The 19,470-nt window shown below is 40.2% G+C and overlaps 2 protein-coding genes across 5 annotated transcripts in view; one reads left to right on the top strand and one right to left on the bottom strand.

Annotated features, from left to right (window-relative positions):
- STAM (signal transducing adaptor molecule) overlaps window positions 1-1,920 on the top strand; it is a 74,990-nt gene extending 73,070 nt beyond the window's left edge. For all 4 annotated transcript variants that reach the window (XM_050805397.1, XM_050805398.1, XM_050805399.1 and 1 more), the window contains one exon: window positions 578-1,920. In XM_050805397.1, coding sequence (XP_050661354.1) covers window positions 578-815 — 238 coding nt within the window. In that variant the 3' untranslated portion in view covers window positions 816-1,920. The remainder of the gene's footprint in view (window positions 1-577) is intronic.
- Window positions 1-19,470, bottom strand: part of TRDMT1 (tRNA aspartic acid methyltransferase 1) — a 687,969-nt gene that overhangs the window by 586,660 nt on the left and 81,839 nt on the right. The window lies entirely within an intron of this gene.

Consider the following 19,470-nt stretch of genomic DNA (forward strand, 5'->3'; position numbering starts at 1 on the left):
AGTTGCTCTCCCCGCCGCCACCGCAGCTCGTGGCCTCCTGCTGTTCCTTGAACGTGCCTGGTGTTTTCTCTCCTCAAAGGCTTCTGTTTATCTGAAATGCACTTTCCTATGGGATCTATCTGGCTCACTCCCTCACTTTTTCCGCATCTCTGCTTAAATATTGCCTTATTGGAGAGGCCCCTACCATAAACTAGAATCCGTGGTCCCAGCTGCTCTCGGACCTCCGTGTTGTGCTTTGTTTTTCTTCTTAGCAGTTATAACCACTCGACACACAATCCATGTGTTTATTACCCTTTTCTACCACTGGAACAGAGGCTCCATGGTGGTATAGACTTACTTCCGCAACCCCCCGCCCCACCTTTTTTTACACAATGCTTAAATAACACATTTTTTTAATGCAATGCCTGATATGACAATGCCTAAAATAACAATGTTTGGCACAGTATAGCTATTTAGTAAAAGGTTATTAAATGAATTGGCTATATGAATGAATGCTTAATAAATAGTTTTTCCATTTATCTGTAAGTTGCTCTATAAATCAGTATTGATCTAATTGAGTGTTTTTCTTCCTCCACAGTACAATGGTGAGTTCCGTTCAAGGAAACACGTATCCCAGCCAGGCGCCGGTATATAGTCCTCCTCCTGCCGCTACTGCTGCTGCAGCAACTGCCGATGTCACTCTGTACCAGAATGCAGGACCTAGTATGTCCCAGGTGCCAAACTATAACTTAACCTCATCAACCCTGCCTCAGCCGGGAGGCAGCCAACAGCCGCCTCAGCCACAGCAACCGTATTCTCAGAAGGCTCTGCTATAGGACCCGGTGTTCCACTTGGTGGCAGATGCCTGCTAAATGCCATTGACAATGTTATGAGATTCATTACTCTCTTAAGATGTGTTTATCCTCAGCTTATAGGAATCTCTCCAGGTCAAGAAGTTCAAATATTCAAGAAGGTAGAACTCTCTTCAATTTACACTGACTTTTTAGAGGTTCTTTCCCCACCCCCAGAGGAATGAAACTACTTACAACATTTAATTCCTTTCATAATATGAAAGAATTGATACAAGGCTATTTGTCTCGTAAACCTGGTCTGCAGAAAGTCAAACTTACGAAAACTGTTGTGGCAAATGTTATGTACATATATTGATATGTAACTGCATTAGTGGCCATTTTGAATCACAGTGGTGATCATGTGAATATATTTAACACTGTGTTAAATTAATTTACATTGCTATTTTATTTTAATCATAAACAGCTACCATGTTTCTTAATGTTTTGTGTAAATTTAAGGTAATTATACTATCCTTTTAAACTGCAAGAAAACAAAGTTGTAGCGTATTTACCTGAAGGCGCATTATGTTGTCGTGTGTTTCAGTTTGACATTAAACTGAACCTTTTACTAATTGTGAGCTAAAGATACATATATAAATACACATGTCTTTCTGTAGCCTCTGCATACTACTAGCTGTCATCACACCAGCGTACAGTAGCTAAATTTTTGGTGCAATTATAGCAAATGATAATGTTCCCTTTTGAACTTTTACATTTTGGCATGACATTTCAGAATATTGTGAGACCATGAGACAAAATTAAGAACGATCACATTCTTTATTTCTTATTTTTAAAGAAATGATGTTGGTTTACCTTTTCCTAGTTGAAGATAGTAATTAGGTTTCTAAGCTGTATACTGTGTTTATTGGTGGCAGTGACACCAAAGATAGAGGCAATGGATAGAAATTTTTAAACTGGAAAGAAAACCTGAATTACACTACATTTTTGAAGTCTCTTGTAATTATTTGGGATATCAACAAAATTTGATTCATCTGTCTAATGCCATTGCTAGTCTTTTAAATATGTCTTTTAACACATTGTATCCTCTAATTCTTCATTAAAATTGAAATAAGTAGATGTTTCAAAGTAATCTATATTCCTGGCTTTGCTTAACGGTTTATGTATTTATTGTTATCTTTCAAACTGGATTTTTGGGTTGCTCTTTCTGGTCTTTTAAAATTCGTATGGAATTATTTTGGCTTCCTACTTGGGAATATTTTCGAATGAATGCTTTTCTTTTAATTCATGTGAAAAATGTTTTCCACTGACATTGTAATCTTAAATATTTACAATTTCCCTGATTGGGCTATACTATTATTTTAACACTATTTAAACAACTGAAAAGTTGAGTTGAACATCATATTTAATGAATTGATATAACAGGTTTCATACTATAAATGAAAATTTGATGCTTATTTTCTAAGACTGTTGTAATCAGGTATCTTGTTTATTTTCTTTTTGAGAGAAGATTAAATCTTTGGCGAGTAGTCTTAAGGGTGATTAATTTCACAGGCTCAGATTTAAAGCACCATAGTTTTAAATCTGAGCCTGTGAAATTAGTCACCCATAAGATTACTTAAGGGTAACTTTAGTGTTTCGCTCTAGTGTTGTGTTGTGATTTCCTGTGTTTAAAATATGTTGCCCTGCCCTGAAGTCAAATTTCATGTTTTAAAAACTAGAAGTTACTTTTTGATAAACATCAATGAGATTATAATCTTTTCCGCTCCAATTTGAGTATTATGGTTTAACTGATACACTTTTCCCTAATTTTTGTCTTTTGATAAATTCCTGTTTACCAATGTTAAATGTATCATTTTCCCATTTTAATTTTGATATCTTTTGTGTTGAAAATCAATGACATAGTCTCTAATATGATTTTTTGCCCCATAAAAGTCAAATAACAGTGAATAGAGAAAACTACCCTTATTACAACCCACGTGCATTTTTCTTTACCTATTACATTACTAGGCTTGTAAAGGTTTAAATGATGAGTACGTAAAACTGTTACTGTATGAGTTTATGCCTTCCTGTTATTAAAAATGAAAATACCAGGGGGAAAAACTCCAATGAAAGTGAAGCACTGGCTTGTCTTTCAAATGACATGATGAGGGTAGAAATAGGAGGAGGCCAGTTAGGATCATGAATGACTTTAAGTTCTGAAACCTGCACATCTTGCACTTTCAAGAAATCTTTCATTAATAGCTGTCCTTATTTTGAAGGAATAGAATAATTTATAAAATGAACTAACTGTAACATAGGCCGGATGCGGTGGCTCACACCTGTAATCCCAGCACTTCGGGAGACTGTGGTGGGCGGATCATTTGAGGTCAGGAGTTCGAGACCAGCCTGACCAACATGGTGAAACCCCATCTCTACAAAACTACAAAAATTAGCCGGGCATGGTGGCAGACACCTGTAATCCCAGCTACTCAGGAGGCCAAGGTGAGATAATTGCTTGAACCTGGGAGACAGAGGTTGCAGTGAGATGAGATCACGCCACTGCATTTCATCCTGGGAGGCAGAGCGAGAAATAAATAACTAATGTAAATTTCTGTGAAGCAAATTTTATTTCTCTTTTTTTTAAAAATAAAATTTGAGGGTGGTTTTCCATAAAATAGTGACACATAAATGGAAAAAAACTAATCCAGTTAACAATCTAGCATATATAGCCAACCGGCCCATGGCCTGTGATGTTATACCAGTGCCCCAAACCTGTAAGAGGATTTCGAATGCGTACCTAATGAGACTTTACAGCCTCTTCTAACTCTGTTTTTCTCCCTCACTGTTACTTATCTTCCCTACACAGCGAGGGACCTTTTTATGTGCCTACAGATTCCTTTTTTCATGTACTTCTGGCGCTTTGTTTCTATACCTCATAGCTTTTGTATTTAAAATGCTTAATAGACCAGTATCTTTCTTCTCTGATAACAGCTTTCCTATGCGGTATCTATAATTCAGTTTGAAAACATCTTTTTTCCAAAGCTTCAAGTTGATATAAGACAAATTAGCACCCTACACGATAAACTATGCAACTATAAAAATTATGGAAATTATTTTCCAAAACGAGATTTATTGGTATAATTGCTCAAATTTTCATCTGTTTAATATACATTAAAGTCACTATTTTCTTTTCTCATTTATTTTCTTGGTTTATTTTCCAGTTGCAATAATTACAGCTTGCCTTCTGTTACATCATTTTTAAAATATTTAATAACAAAGTTATAGTTTAAATTTTTCACTTGTATCATTTTCCTTTTTTTTTCTTTTTTTGGATTAATTGCTTGTACCCCTTAGAATAAAATATATAGAAGAAACTTACCTATTTTCTCAAAGGCCTTATATTCAGTTATCTTTTATTTTAGAATCATAATTCCATTAAGTGTTCTTATCAGGTACCTAGATTGTTTTCTGTATTCTTTATACTGACATGCCCACCACACCCCCATGTTTTTAAGCAAAGCTGCCTTCATTGTGTATTCTTTCTTAGAACGATCTTCTTTCAAAATTACTTAGTCCTTGGTAGTATCTTTTTCTGAAAATTTCCAGGCTTCAAAAATGCTCTTCCCTATGACATTCTAGAACACTTTAAATCTCAGTATTTAAAATTTTAGATTTCCTTGATGAACAGAATTGAACATTTTATTGGTGCTAACTTGTGGCCAAACTGCACTTTGCCAATTATCTGATTCCCTGGCTTCTGCTAACACTTACCACTGTCATTACTGTCTTTTTGCTGCTGCTGTTAGACCTAAAATTTCTCATAATAAATTATTAAGAGTCAGTAAACCCCTGGATAAAAGCAAAAGGGACTGATTTTAATGATCTTTGGTGGTCAGAGACTTAAAAAGTCGTTTCTGTTTTATAGAAGAGTAGTATCCAAATTTTTTGATTAGATACCCTGATGAGTAACAAATTTTTGGAGTGTGTAGCCTTAAAAATATGTACATATATTCACAAATTTTACAAGTTCTGTACTAATGCATATTGTACATTATGAAACACAGCAAAAAATAGAAAAAAGGGTGAGATAAAAAGTTATTAATAGAAATTTAAATATTTTCTTTCTATGTCGTAGTGGTTTGTTTTCTCTGTACCCTAGAATGTATGAACCTGATTTGGAGACCACTTGGTTAAGAGGCTAAGATTAAACAGGCAGGGGACGTAGAATGTTAACTAAGTTGGTCCCTTGAAGTAAGTATCTGTTATTATAAGTGGCACTTTCTCAAAAAATTGTTGGGAAATTTTCATACTTACAGAAAGATTGGAAGAGTGATAACACTGAACATCTAATTACTATTCATCTAGATTTGCTAATCATTAAAAATTTGCCACGTTTGTTTTATCTCCTTGTGTATGTTTATATATGCACGTGTGTGTGTATATATATATATAGGCGTGTTCATATGTGTATATACACGTACTTTATTGTGTGAACTGACACGTTGTAAACATTGTAAACCATATTTCTAAGTTCTTCATCTTGTATCTTGTAAGGATTTGGACAGTTTCCCACATAACCTAAACCATTTTCACATCTAAGAAAATTAACAGTAATTCTGTAATATGTTGTTACTGAATGTCCCTCAAACTGTCTTTTATAGATATGTAATATTTTAAATCCAGGATCCATTCCAGGAATATATAACCATACTTCTAATGTCCTTTGCTTCTCTACTAATCTGGGTTAATCTTGTCATCTCCCCCAATGCTCCGTGACATTGACTTTTTAAACACCCCTGCCAGTTGTCTCATAGAATTTCTTACGTTCTGGATTTCTAACTTGATGCTCTATTCTCATTGCCTCGACTCTATTCCTTATTCCTAAAAGAATTACAATCAGAACCATGTGAGTTCTGGTTAGAGGTAATGAAATTAAATTTTTCAAGCTGGCATCGGAAGCTGCACACATAAAGGAACGTTGTTAACCCTAACATGTAGCTGCCCTGTGATAGCCTGTATCCTCAGGCCATTGATGCTGCTGTAGCTCAGTACAGTTTCATGTTCTTCTTCTTGAATTGCATTCAGAGTAGCTGATGAAAATTTGCGCCCTTTCCCCATTCAAACCCAAGTCAGCTTTTCTCCATTTATTCAATACCCACCTTATTCACTCTGGATGGCTTTTAGGTAACTCTAGAACTGTAACCAGCAAATAGAGTTCTCTGTTTTTAGATGCAAACATTTTGGCATGTTTGTTTTAAAAGACTTCTCATGACCCTAGTCATAACCTTCTGTTAAAATATGGAAATCACTGAAGGAGAGGGAAAGTCCTTTCTTTTTAAAAGTTATCATTGTTACTTATTTTCCTCAAGTTGGTAACTAAATTGGAAGCAGACTGAATAAAATATATAACCACAGTCAATTTTGAAACACACGCACATTACAGTAACATATGCCATCAACTTATTAAAGAGCTAGTTTGGGACTTGTTTCAGTTGGTTAATGTCATTTAAAAAATAGAATAAATGTTTGTAATCAGTTGTTTCTGTGGCAGGATATATCAGGTTTCTTAACTGCAGGGTAATCACATTATCTTGTTACTTTAGGAAAAGATATGCTGTATAAACAGTTAAGAATGTTTTCGGTTAATTATAGGTGATACTGTATGTTAGCCAGGTAAGATGCCAAATAGGAAAATTTATGTGAGACGTCCATGTATGGTTATTTTTCTCTGAACCAAAAATGGAAAAAAAAATCTATTTACTGTTTCAGAATTTGTTTCTATTTCTCCAGAGAAAAGAAGGGTTTGATACAAGTATCTTTGATATTCTGTAATTTAAAAACATAATATGCTGTAAAGGAGTGGCTGAAAATGACTGAAGAAGTTGTAATCAGGAATACAGGTAAATTCATTTAGAGGAACCATTATAACAAGTTTATTTCTATAAAAGGTGGATGGCTCCTGACAAAATGGTTTCATTAATTTGTATTGTAAATGTATCATACTTTGTGACTACATGGATTTCTTTTAAAGAAAGGGATGGATAGTGGTGATGGTATTTGGGGTTGAAGATAAGAATAAGAACTAAATTAAGTTGTAGGAATTTACTCGTCCATTGTGCTATTAAGTGGAAATTTCAGTTCATGGCTTTAGGAATTCAGAGAACTAGATTTTAATTCAGATATATCTTTTATCGAAAGAATGTCTTGGTAGATATGTGATTTGGGGCAGCTCCATGTATCTTTCTGGGTCGTCTACTTATTTATGCATTGTAGGGCTAATGTAACATGATCTTTTCTAGCTTGTATAAATTTTCTGTTTCATACCATGTACCTCTGCCTACCTTAAATATCCCTGCCATTCAGCCTGAATAGTTAACCTATGACACTGAATGGACGTGGGTACCATGATACTGAAACCTGGGCGCAGGATTTCTAGCATGTAGTTATAGCAGTGTACTTTCTGCATGGAACCTGGGGGTACTTTATTTCCATTAGTATCTGGTGAGCCTTTTGTTCTGAGTGATTTTACCAGGAACATCTGCATTCCAAGTAGAAGCGCTTCAGTCATAGTACATTAACTTTCACTGGTGTTGATTTGAAAAAATAAAAATAAATAGTTGAAACTCTGGGGCATATACTGTATTTGTATACTGCTTCAAACTAAAGGAGATAAGTAGCATCAGACTACACGAAATTTTATTCTTGATGTTCTTGTACGCAAAGTGGCATCTTAGTCTTGGTAAACTGAAAATGATAGTGTCGCCAGTACACTACACTTGCCGTTCTTTAGCTGTTGTATTGCTGAGATGCTCGAGTACTATGGAAACTAGTAGTTTCCATCTTTTGTGCTGGCTAAAATTGTCTACCAAGTAAGGTGCAAAATCAGTGATTTTTTTTTTTTTTTTTTTGCATCACAAATATTTGGCCTAGAAAAATGCCATTATATACTGCTTAGTTACAAGTTATTAATATAAATAAGTATTAAAGTAGACATTAAATTCAAGGAAGGTTGATTTGTTTTTAAAATCGGCTTTTTTCTGGTGTTGTCAGTTACATTTATCTATTGTTTTATATAGTTTCATAAAACAATTGCAAGAATAAAAAATACTTGTTTTTTCAGTATTTGCACTTTATAAGATTAGATACCATGCTGGCATCTAAAAAGCTTTCCTAAAAGTTTATATTATTTAATGAAATCTGATGAAGTTGGGGCTTACTTCAAGTACCAAGTAAACTGGATAAGGCTTTTATACTTGTTGAGGGGGAAAGACAAACTTTTCCAGTTGTTTATCAGATTGTGTTGTCTCCTTTTGTAAACAGGTACATTTTTAAATCTTTTTTGCTGTCTTTTGCTCATGTTTTATAAGGATGGTCACAGAAGGGAATATTGGTTGGGCTCTACCAAAAAACAAGTAAAAAAGAATTCTTAGAGTACATACTAATTCTGTGTTTTTACAACTAATGTCTTTTTCTTTCTTTTAAAAAAGCCACTTAGATTCTAATAGATTTTAGTGAAGTATTTTAATATCAAAACATCAGAACAGTCTCATTTCATTCAGCTGGTTGCTGAATATTAATTTACATGGGATGTGGGGGCAGACAGTCAATGGATTCTCTTCAGGTTAAGTTAAAAAAGCGTTCCATGTGGAAAGCCCTAGTAGTTAGAATAGAATTACATTAGACTGCGAGTTAAATTAGTGTGCTTTTGTTTCCTTCATTAAGCTAAGCAGTAGAGTATTTCTACTTTTCTTCCTGCCTCTCTTGTATTTGAAAAAGAATAATTTTCTTAAGGTCTTAGCACGATGGAAGCAAATTCCATTTTTGTTTTAACTTTTCACCAACGTTTGTAGATATTTAACTGTGCTGCGTTGTATATTTGAAAGGCAAAAAAAGCCTCCAGATGTTTATTTGTCAGAGCATATTTGTTGAAACATGATTTTGTTTATGCTTGCAGTGGGGAAAATGTAAAATTGAATAAGTGCCTGGTTTATGCTAAATGTTTGTTTTCTGTACGTAGTGATTTAAAATGGTCTCGGGATATTTTTCAAAGTTTAAACGAAGGTCGTGGTGTTAAAAGCTAAAGGAGTGGTGTTTAGGTGATATGTCTTAGTAGTTTTGTCACAAGTCAATATTTTGAGATTAAAACTTTGAAGTGCTAGTGGTCGTTTTTGACCAAGCGGTAAACATCACTAAATTAAAAGTGAGTAGCATGATCTAAATTACTGTTTAATGTCTTTTGAAAATGACATTTCTAAATATTAATTCATGGCTTACTAATCAAATGCTGTTTATAACTCATCTGTTTCTAGATGTTTATTCCAAGAGCTGTCATTTGAGAAATGTAAAATGCTATACAGAATGCTTAAAATCAAGAGAACTCTGAACATTGGGGGTGGTTTCTAGCAGATATCTCTTGGATATTGGACTTTAATTGCTATAATTTTGATGAAGTGATGCTCATAATAGAATGCAGTGAATCCTGCTGTTAATGCACACTTGCCTTCAGAAAATCAGAATGCTCTGCAAAATTGCACAATAAAGAGGCCTTAGGATTTATGGGGAAAACTGGGTTAGAGGCTCAACATCCAAAAACTTCAGCAGTGACATACCCGACAATAAAGATAGGAACCTACTAAGAGCAGCACAGTTTGACACATGTTAAAAGGTTAATAAATGTGGTGCTTTACCTTGGAAAAGAGCTGAGGTGTGCCTGTAGAAGTGGGCGTAGGAAGGGTTGCCTTAAGGTGCAGCTGTGGAAGGAGAGTCAAGTGGAATCAGAGGGTGAGTTCTAATCCCAGGAGTGGGTAAGTGTGACTCAGCACTTGGCAGTGAATGGAGGCTGCCCACTCATGTTCCGTGTGTTGTGATGCTAGGTGTGGTTTTCCACATTTCACCTAGCGTTGCTCCTGGACGAAACCATGCATAAGCAAATTGCAAAATTTGTGTTCTGCTCATATTATTCCTTGGTTTAGTAATTTCCCGGAACAAGTTTGTGTTTTCCAAACAAATGTGGTATCAATATTGACTTTAAAAGATATTTCATGGTGGAGAATGGGTGGCTATTTACCATTTATTTCTACCTAGAAATATACTCTTTCTACTTCTAAATGAATAAGAATTGTGGACAACATCTAAGATACAAAACTCCTTTTTGGCCGGGCGCAGTGGCTCAAGCCTGTAATCCCAGCACTTTGGGAGGCTGAGACGGGTGGATCACGAGGTCAGGAGATCGAGACCATCCTGGCTAACACAGTGAAACCCTGTCTCTACTAAAAAATACAAAAAACTAGCTGGGCGAGGTGGCGGGCGCTTGTAGTCCCAGCTACTCGGGAGGCTGAGGCAGGAGAATGGCATGAACCCGGGAGGCGGAGCTTGCAGTGAGCTGAGATCCAGCCACTGTGCTCCAGCCTGGGCGACAGAGGGAGACTCCGACTCAAAAAAAAAAAAAAAAAAAACCTCCTGCTTCCTCCTTACCAGATCAGAAATGATCCCAAATGAACACGTAAACACATTTAGATTCAAATAATTATTTGATATGTTCTGCTTAAAATGCTTAAAATCCGTGGGAAATTAAATGCCCTATAAACCTGGTAAGAAAACACAAAACACATAAAACCCGTGAGAAATTATGTACCCTACAATCCTGCCTCTCCCAAAAAAACAAGGAGGCCGGGCACGGTGGCTCAAGCCTGTAATCCCAGCACTTTGGGAGGCCGAGACAGGCGGATCACAAGGTCAGGAGATCAAGACCATCCTGGCAAACACAGTGAAACCCTGTCTCTACTAAAAAAATACAAAAAACTAGCCGGGCGAGGTGGCGGGCGCCTGTAGTCCCAGCTACTTGGGAGGCTGAGGCAGGAGAATGGCGTAAACCCGGGAGGCGGAGCTTGCGGTGAGCTGAGATCCAGCCACAGCACTCCAGCCTGGGTGACAGAGCAAGACTCCATCTCAACAAAAAAATAAATAAATAAATAAATAAAAAACAAAAAAAGAAAAAAGGATAAACATCACTTTTTGAGATGAGTGGTCACAGCCATTATGTCCTTAATTTATTTTTGTTTATTAACTGTTGATGGTTTGCTCTTCATTTGCCTAAGTGTTTATACTATTTTCAAGATACACTAACTGCCTTCTTAAGTTTTACATTTCATAGCACTAAATATGGCAGGCATTTATTTAAATATTTAAGTACCTTTAGAAATCAGAAAAGTTGAACCCAGGTCTTTTTATAAGTTCATTTTGATATCAACATGTAAACTTACTGAAAAATGAACAGTAAGGAAACATAGCGATGAGTCCACTCTACTGTTAAAATTTAATTGTTACACCATATGTTATAAGGTCTTTTGCACAAGTCTTCCCTCATTTACATGTTCCACAAGCTCATTTGTAACATAGTAAGTTCTAGGAAATATTTTAGAACAATGCTGAATTTGGTGACTGGGATGCCAGGCTGGGGTCTAAACCCCAATTAACCTATGATATAACCAGAATGTAGCGTGGCGTTACTGGTGTGTCTGACTCATATCCCATGAGTGCTTTATAGGAAGGTGCACCAAGTCCAAGGGCGATTGCCAGGGACGCATCTCCTCGTGGCCATCCCTGGGTTCTGAGGCTCCTCCACCTTCCCGGAAGCGGTGGGGCTTCCCATCGCTACCCTCAGAATACCTGGTGTAGGCCAGTGTGCTGTCGTCCTTTTTTGGGAGTCCCAGAGATAAATCTACCTGCCTTCTTTCCTCTTTGATAACTTTACCTGATCCATGGAAAGACTAAAGACAATTTCTCAGCCCCTCCTTTTCTCTCTCTCTCAAGCAACTTTTTGTGGTTTTTCCTGTGGATTGAAGGCCCAACTGAAATGGACAGAGGCCATAGGTAGGCTAATTTGATACCTGTTTATCATGATAATCCTTAAATTTGTTATTTTTTTCTGAGCGGCTACACCTTGTATATCCACCCGAGGAATCCGAAGCCCTACACCCATCCTTAGAGGCAGTTGAGCAACCAGTTATTGGAGCAGGGCCCGTGGTGGGGAGGGGACAGGAGAAAGGAAGGTGGTCATTTTCTTCGCCCCTAAACGCCTCATTAAATAATCTTCATTGAATGCGCTCTCAGGGTTTCAAAGTCAATGCTCATTTCATTATGATTTTCATTTCCTTATGATTCCAGCAATTTTATGGCATGTTTTATCTTAATTCTCCTGTAGGAAGCACCAAGGTAAACTAGGTAAACCTTTGCCCTGTCTTGCTTTTCATTCTTAACTGGGGGAAAATGCAAATATACAAAAGAATGAGTATAACTAATCAGGAAAATATATTCTCTTTTCTTCTGGACATTTATGAGTTGGAAAAGAGCCGGATGGGAAAAGAGATCTTCGCTTTCCTGCTTTGCTGTCCAACCATCCCTCGAGTGAAATGGGAAGCAAGGGTAGGTGGGATGGCATGGGACAGACTGGGGAAGAGGAACTCCCACTGCCCAGGAGGGGCCTTGGTCTTGGGGGATTCTCCCTGTGTGTGGTCATTTCTTAAAGACTGCAGTGCTATAGCTCCCCAAAACTTTCAGGAAATAAGATTACCCGGTGTGATTCAAATTGACAAAATAGTAGAGAAGGAACCACAGTAGGAGATGGGTACGTTAAAGCTGGGGTTAAGCGCTGCTGGCTCAGCCAGATCAGTCTGACATGTTTTATTTGGCCCGCAGGGTTAAAAAATGTTTTTTCAATAGACAGTATTTTATGTCTAAGTGATTTCCCACCAAAAATACAGACTTTGGGCTCCTTCAATAATCCCAGATCTAGGCCAGGCGCTGTGGCTCACGCCTGTAATCCCAGCACTTTGGGAGGCCTAGGCGGGCGGATCACGAGGTCAGGAGATCGAGATCATCCTGGCTAACACGGTGAAACCCTGTCTACTAAAACTACAAAATATTAGCTGGGCTTGGTGGTGGCTGCCTGTAGTCCCAGCTACTCGGGAGGCTGAGGCAAGAGAATGGCATGAACCTGGGAGGTGGAGCTTGCAGTGAGCCAAGATCATGCCACTGTACTCCCGCCTGGGCGACAGAGCGAGGCTCAGTCTCAAAAAAAAAAAAAAAAATCCCAGATCCAAAAACATGAAGCCTGCATTCCCACAACTATCCGTGCTGTCTCCAGTTTGCTACTGAGCCCTCCCAACTGTTGGGGAGAATCAGAAATGGACTCTTGTCAAAGCAGTAAAGAGACATTTATTATTATTATTATTAGAGATGGAGTTTCGCTCTTGTTACCCAGGCTGGAGTGCAATGGCACCATCTCGGCTCACTGCAACCTCCGCCTCCCGGGTTCAAGCGATTTTCCTCCTTCAGCCTCCTGAGTGGCTGGGATTACAGGCACGTGCCACCATGTCCAGCTAATTTTTTTGTATATTTAGTAGAGACGGGGTTTCTCCATGTTCGTCAGGCTGGCCTTGAACTTCTGACCTCAGGTGATCCGCCTGCCTCAGCCTCCCAAAGTGTTGGGATTACAGGCATGGGCCACCGCACCCGGCCTGTGAGATTTTACACAGAAACTATTGCAATAGGGAAAAGAGACTTGCGTCCAGAACTGGGCTCAGTGGAATACAGTAAAGACAGATGGGGACTTACAACCAAGAGTGGTGGGGAGTAGTCCATAGGTGGAAAATCACTAAGAGGAGACCTCGGGGATAGAGAGGATTCTTGCTAAGAGCAGGCCAGGGTGATCAGCTAGCCAGGGTGGAGGGCAAGGGCTTTGATCAGATCTCAAGGGCAGGAGGGCTTCTCTCTAAACTGACTTAGCAGGATTCTTGCTAAAACCGGGTTGTGCAGGCCTGATAAGGACAGTGGCCAAGATCGAAGCCTGAGAAGAGGTTTTAGAGGTCAAGGAGAGCATCTTGTCACCACTTCACTTTTGCCTGACCCAGGGGATATTTGAAGCATTGTTTCCTGCTTTAAAGAGAGGGTGGATCTAAGACCTCTCTGTTCATTTGGACTATTGAGCACTTGGAATGGGCTGGTGCAATTGAGGGACTGAATTTTAAATCTGATTTCATTTGAATTAATTTAAATTTAAAAACCAGCAGTGTAAGCTATTTTGTAAGCTGTTTTGGTGGGACTGTATTTCACGGTAACCGTTGCATCCATAAAATAGTATTGTAGTGTATGCACTTTTCACTTTTTTTAATATGGCTGCTAGAAAATTTAACATTACACACATGGTTCACATTCTGTTTCTCTTGGACAGTGCTGGACTATGGCTTCTAGGACCTGGCCGTGAGCCTAAAGAATGTGTCTTCGGCAGACAGACTCTGGAGTGGGTCCCCATGGGCCCTTCCTTATGATGTTCAGACCTTTATTTAATTCCCTTTCTTCGAGTATGGGCAGGACATGTGACTTGCTGAAAACCAATAGACTATGGCATATGTGATGGGCCATCACTCCTTGCTGACATTATTACGTCATGGTTTTGCTGGCAGGCTGAGCTTGGAAGCATACCCTTCCCAAGACGAGCCTCCAGAGGAGAACCCAGCCCTGGCCAACACTTTGATCACAGCCTTGAAGAGGACTCAGCTAAACCCTGTCCAGATTCCTGGCCAGCAGAAACTGTGAGATAATCAGTGTAGGTGGTTTTAAGCCATTAAATGTGTAGTAATTTGTTATGCAGCAATAGAAAACACGTGACCCAGAAGGGGTGGGGCATGTGGAGAACTATAGAAATCCAGCAAGAGGACGGTGCAGGATGGGAGGAGGGTGAGGACCGAAAAACTACCCGCTGGATACTGTGCTCACCACCCAGGTGATGAATTAATGTACACCAAACCCCTGACACAATTTACCCATGTAACAGAACTGCATATGTACTCCCGAACTTGAAATAGTTGGGAGGAAGGCTGGGCGCAGTGGCTCACGCCTGGAATCCCAGCACTTGGGCAGGTCAAAGTGAGAGGATCACCTGAGGCCAGGAGTTCAAGACCAGCTTGGCCAATATGGTGAAACCCTGTCTCTACTAAAAATTCAAAAATTAGCCAGGCACAGTGGTGCATACCTGTAATCCCAGCTACTCGGGAGGCTAAGGCAGGAGAATCTCTTGAACTCGGGAGGTGGAGGTTGCAGTGAGCCAAGATCACACCACTGTACTCTAGCATGAGCGACAGAGCGAGACTCTATCGCAAAACAAAACAAAAAAATGTTGGGAGGAAAAAGGAGGTAATCTAGTCAAAGGAAAATCTGCCGATGAGAGTGAAATCTTAGTTGGTGTCACTTAAGTATCCTGGTCCCATGAACAAGCTGTTTCTCAGGTGCTGACCGATGTGGCTTTGGTGCTGATTAGCTGCCTGTCCTTGGTGATGATTACTTGCATCCTACGTTGGTCTGCTTCAGGGAGAGGAAGTTCAGGTCTAGCTGATTTTTGAAGGTAAATTCATTGTTTGTGAGAGTTAAGTGGCTGGGTCCAGGCCACTGGGGCATGGTTGAAGTTGGCCTTATCCTACTGCTTGCAGTGTGTTGGTGGTAGTTTTAATTAAATGTGCCATGGAACAGATTGGGCCCCAACGTCTGTCAGATGGATTAATCATAGTGGCTGACGGATTGGCGTATGCATGGAAACATTTGCCAAAAGCTTAATGGTGTAGAAATGGAAGGTAGAAATTATTGGGAGATAATCCTCCATAGTTCTTGTACATCTTGCAAGCAGAGACGATGACAGTGATTTTTCTAGGCCATCTTTTCCAGGATATTTGTATGGCACACAGCCTTGGGAGATACAGACAGCGTCTCCTTCTGAAGCAAAGGGCAGGTTTGTTTACACCCTTGGAAGATGGAGTTGGTGTCTCTTTAGAGCAAAGCGCAGGCAGGCTGACCATGATGAAAGACTGAGAGAGGCCGGGCGCGGTGGCTCAAGCCTGTAATCCCAGCACTTTGGGAGGCCGAGACGGGCGGATCACGAGGTCAGGAGATCGAGACCATCCTGGCTAACACGGTGAAACCCCGTCTCTACTACAAAATACAAAAAAACTAGCCGGGCGAGGTGGCGGGCGCCTGTAATCCCAGCTACTCGGGAGGCTGAGGCAGGAGAATGGCGTGAACCCGGGAGGCGGAGCTTGCAGTGAGCTGAGATCCGGCCACTGCACTCCAGCCTGGGCGACAGAGCAAGACTCCGTCTCAAAAAAAAAAAAAAAAAAAAAAAAGAAAGACTGAGAGATCTAGCTCAGGGCTCCTGTTTTGTTCTGCAGCTCACTGCCTTTGCCCTTGTCACCTGCCCTTCTTATATCCCCTGTGCTTGAGGAACTGGCACAGGAAATGATGCTCCGGCCCCTGCTAACGCTGTGAGTTACGTAGTTCTTTGTCTTGGAGCCATGCCTCTGTGCCTTCTGTCAGCCTTCCGGGAACTGTGGCTGGCTGGCTTTGCAGCTTGCCTTCATAGGTCTTGACAGTTACATTGGATGGTAATAATAAAGTCAAAAAGTCGTTTCTTGTGGAACCCAAGTTAACCCACTTATGACTAAACCTTTCCCAGAATAGGCTTGGAAGCCCACGTTTTTTCATTCCCTAGGGTCAGGGGCTGGGATTTTTGTTTGGTTGGATAAAATGACTCCCACTGATTTATAAAATATGTGTATCAACAAGCAGGTCTTCCCAGGAGAGAGGTGACCACACCTTTCGCGGTGGCTTACTGAATTCACCTTTTCTGGGCCTCAGGTTTATCATCTCTAAAATGAGAAAATTGGCCAGCCATGGTGGCTCGTGCCTGTAATCCCAGCACTTTGGGAGGCTGAGGCAGTCAGATCACCTGAGGTCAGGCGTTCAAGACCAGACCAACCTGGCCAATGTGGTGAAACCCCGTCTCTACTAAAAAAAAAAAAAAAAAATTAGCCAGCCATGGTGGCGGGCGCCTGTAATCCCTGCTATTCAGGAGGCTGAGGCGGGAGAATCGCTTGAACCTGGGAGGCGGAGGCTGCAGTGAGCCGAGATCATGCCATGGCACTCCAGCCTGGATGACAAGAGCGAAACTCTGTCTCAAAAATAAATATTTAAATAAATAAAAATAAAATAAAATGAGAAAATTGTCTCTCTTAAAGGCCCTTCCAGCTACAGTGGCTCCAGGTGATGTGAAAAATACCATCACTTTATTTATTCAACAAGCTCTTGTCCTTCCTATGGGACGGGCACCAGTCTGAGTGCTTTTCAAATAACTCTTCTAAACTAGGATGATACTGACAACCCCCGCCATAGGTGAGGAGACTGAGGCACAGAGAGGCTGATCATTTGGCCAAGGTCATCCAGCTAGCAGGTGGCACAGCTGGGGTGCAAACCTAGGCAACCTTTGTGCTTGTGTCTGCCATGCTGTGTTGTCTCCCATCTTGTCATCGAACAATTGATTCAGTCTCCACTGCTTGGGAGGCCCCTCCTGAGAATGCTGGAGGCCACAGGGGAGAATAAAGCAGGTCCTTGTTCTCCAGGGTCTTGCACTAATGGAGAATTTTGTATTTTTCTCTCTCCGTGTGTGTGTGTGCGTGCGTGTCCCACAGAAGGACTCCAAGGTAAGCCTTTGCACGTAAGAATGCCCCATTAGAATGCAGAAGTCTCCATTATGTGTGGGTTAAAGAATTGGTTCCAGGTTTTTAGTTTGCTTATTGAAGATCGTTCAAATAAACCTTAGGGTTCTAATCTGATGATAGTAAACGATGTCAGACTCTTGCGGGAAACTGTAGAGTCATAACTGGTCCAAAGTTCTACCTATTCAATACCTAAGATTAATACAATTGTGTACAGAAATTTAAGTAGTTATGCTGAATCACATGCCTTAAAAATGGTTTTTTGTCAACGCTAATCCCCTTCATGTGTGTAAATTTGAGCTTCTTGTGGAAAATAATGGAATCTTTATTATCTACTATTACACCAAGAGCAATCATTTTTGCAATATTCACTTAATAAATGTTGAGTGGGTGGCCGGTTCCACTTCACCATTTGCAAGCTGGGTCTCCAGAGCCCTGGAGAATCACACTGATGAGCTTCAGGGGCAGGCTTTTCTGAAAGAACAACTTACTGAAGGTCAAGGGAACAGACACCCTCAACTGTTACCGCCCTGGGCCCAGAGGAACAAGTGTACAGCGGCAAGTGTGCACGGTGATTGCTGGGCCTAGGGGGAGGGACGGACTGACAGCTGAAACTGGCACAGTGAATGGGAAAGAGGGACGAGGGAATCAACGCCCTCGCTTCTGCTGCTGCCCACTGGCCTCCTGCCAGTCCTCTCACTGGCCAAACCCAACTCGAATACAGAGTGATGGGGAAATATTGAGGACAGGGAGAGAAGTGGAGGGGAGCCAGCATGCTGGAGACATACTCAATTGAAGCAGGCATTGTTTAACTCACCACCTGCAAAAACATTAAATTTTTCTCTAACAATTATATTACCATGCATATTATTTTATGAAAACTCAAAACATGTTCTAGGTTCTTTCGAGTTAATTGTTTGCTGTGTACATTGCTAAGAATTTACATAAAGTACTGAATTAATCAGTAGGTGGTGCTGCTGAGATTGACTCTTGAAAAATCCAAATTAGCCATTTAATGGAAGATGATCTAGACTTCGGACAGATTATTTGGGAAAAAATGTAACACTACAGGACAGTTCGTTTATGACTCACTGTTCTTCCATGACATCTGGAACGCACCGATGTTTACAATTTTATTTCCTTCATATGTGGACCATTCTGGGTTTTCTCAACAATCAAAAGAGCTGGAGCTGATGTTTCTCTGCAGAATTAGAAGGATGGTCATGCTATATAGGCCATATGGTAGACAAGGGGTAGCTGTTGCCTTTATGTCTTACTTTCCTGTTAGAGGTTCACATAATGAATTATAATGTGTATCAAGGTTTTTAAAATGGTTGAATTTGAATTTTCTGGAGGAGAGAATTAGATGCAAGGAACTTCAGAGCCGTGTCTTCTGAAAGCATCAGAAGTGAGGCCCTGAGGGGCCATTTTCCTAGCAACCCTCAAGAAGTAGAGTACTATAGGCCTTTACCAATAGAAATAGGCCCATAAAAATCCTGGAACTGTGAAATGTTTAACCTGGCATGGATTTTAAAGATGCCCAAGTCCTCTGTTTTCCAAACAACATCAGAGGGGTACTTGGTAAAATACAGATTCCCAGGCCTTTTGCCTGCAGATTCCGATTGAGTCAATCTGGGATGGGACTGGAAAGCTATAATTAAGTGCCTCACCGCCCCCCGGGAGTCCTTCGGTCACACCAGTTTGAGAAACACTGATACCATGCAGCCTCCTCCTTTCCAACAAGGGTCCTCACCTTCTTGGTCTAAAGCTTCACAGACATTCTGAGGTCAAGATCACTTTTGAAAATTGAAGAAAGCTATGGACCCTTTCACCAGAAAAGTACTGCCTAGAGTTTTTCGTATAATTTCAGGTGCTTCAGGAACCCTTTAGAACTCTTTTTTTTTTTTTTTGAGACACACTCTTGCTGTGTTACCCAGGCTGGAGTGCAGTGACGTGATCTTGGCTCACTGCAATCTCCGCCTCCTGGGTTCAAGCAATTCTCCTGCCTCAGCCTCCTGAGTAGCTGGGATTACAAGTGCGCGCCACCATGCCTGGCTAATTTTGTTTTGTACTTTTAGTAGAGATGGGGTTTTGCCATGTTGGCCAGAGTGGTCTCAAACTCCTGACCTCAGGTGATCCACCAGCCTCCCAAAGTGCTG

The sequence above is a fragment of the Macaca thibetana genome, chromosome 9, assembly GCF_024542745.1.
Source record: "Macaca thibetana thibetana isolate TM-01 chromosome 9, ASM2454274v1, whole genome shotgun sequence".
Lineage (NCBI taxonomy): Eukaryota > Metazoa > Chordata > Mammalia > Primates > Cercopithecidae > Macaca > Macaca thibetana.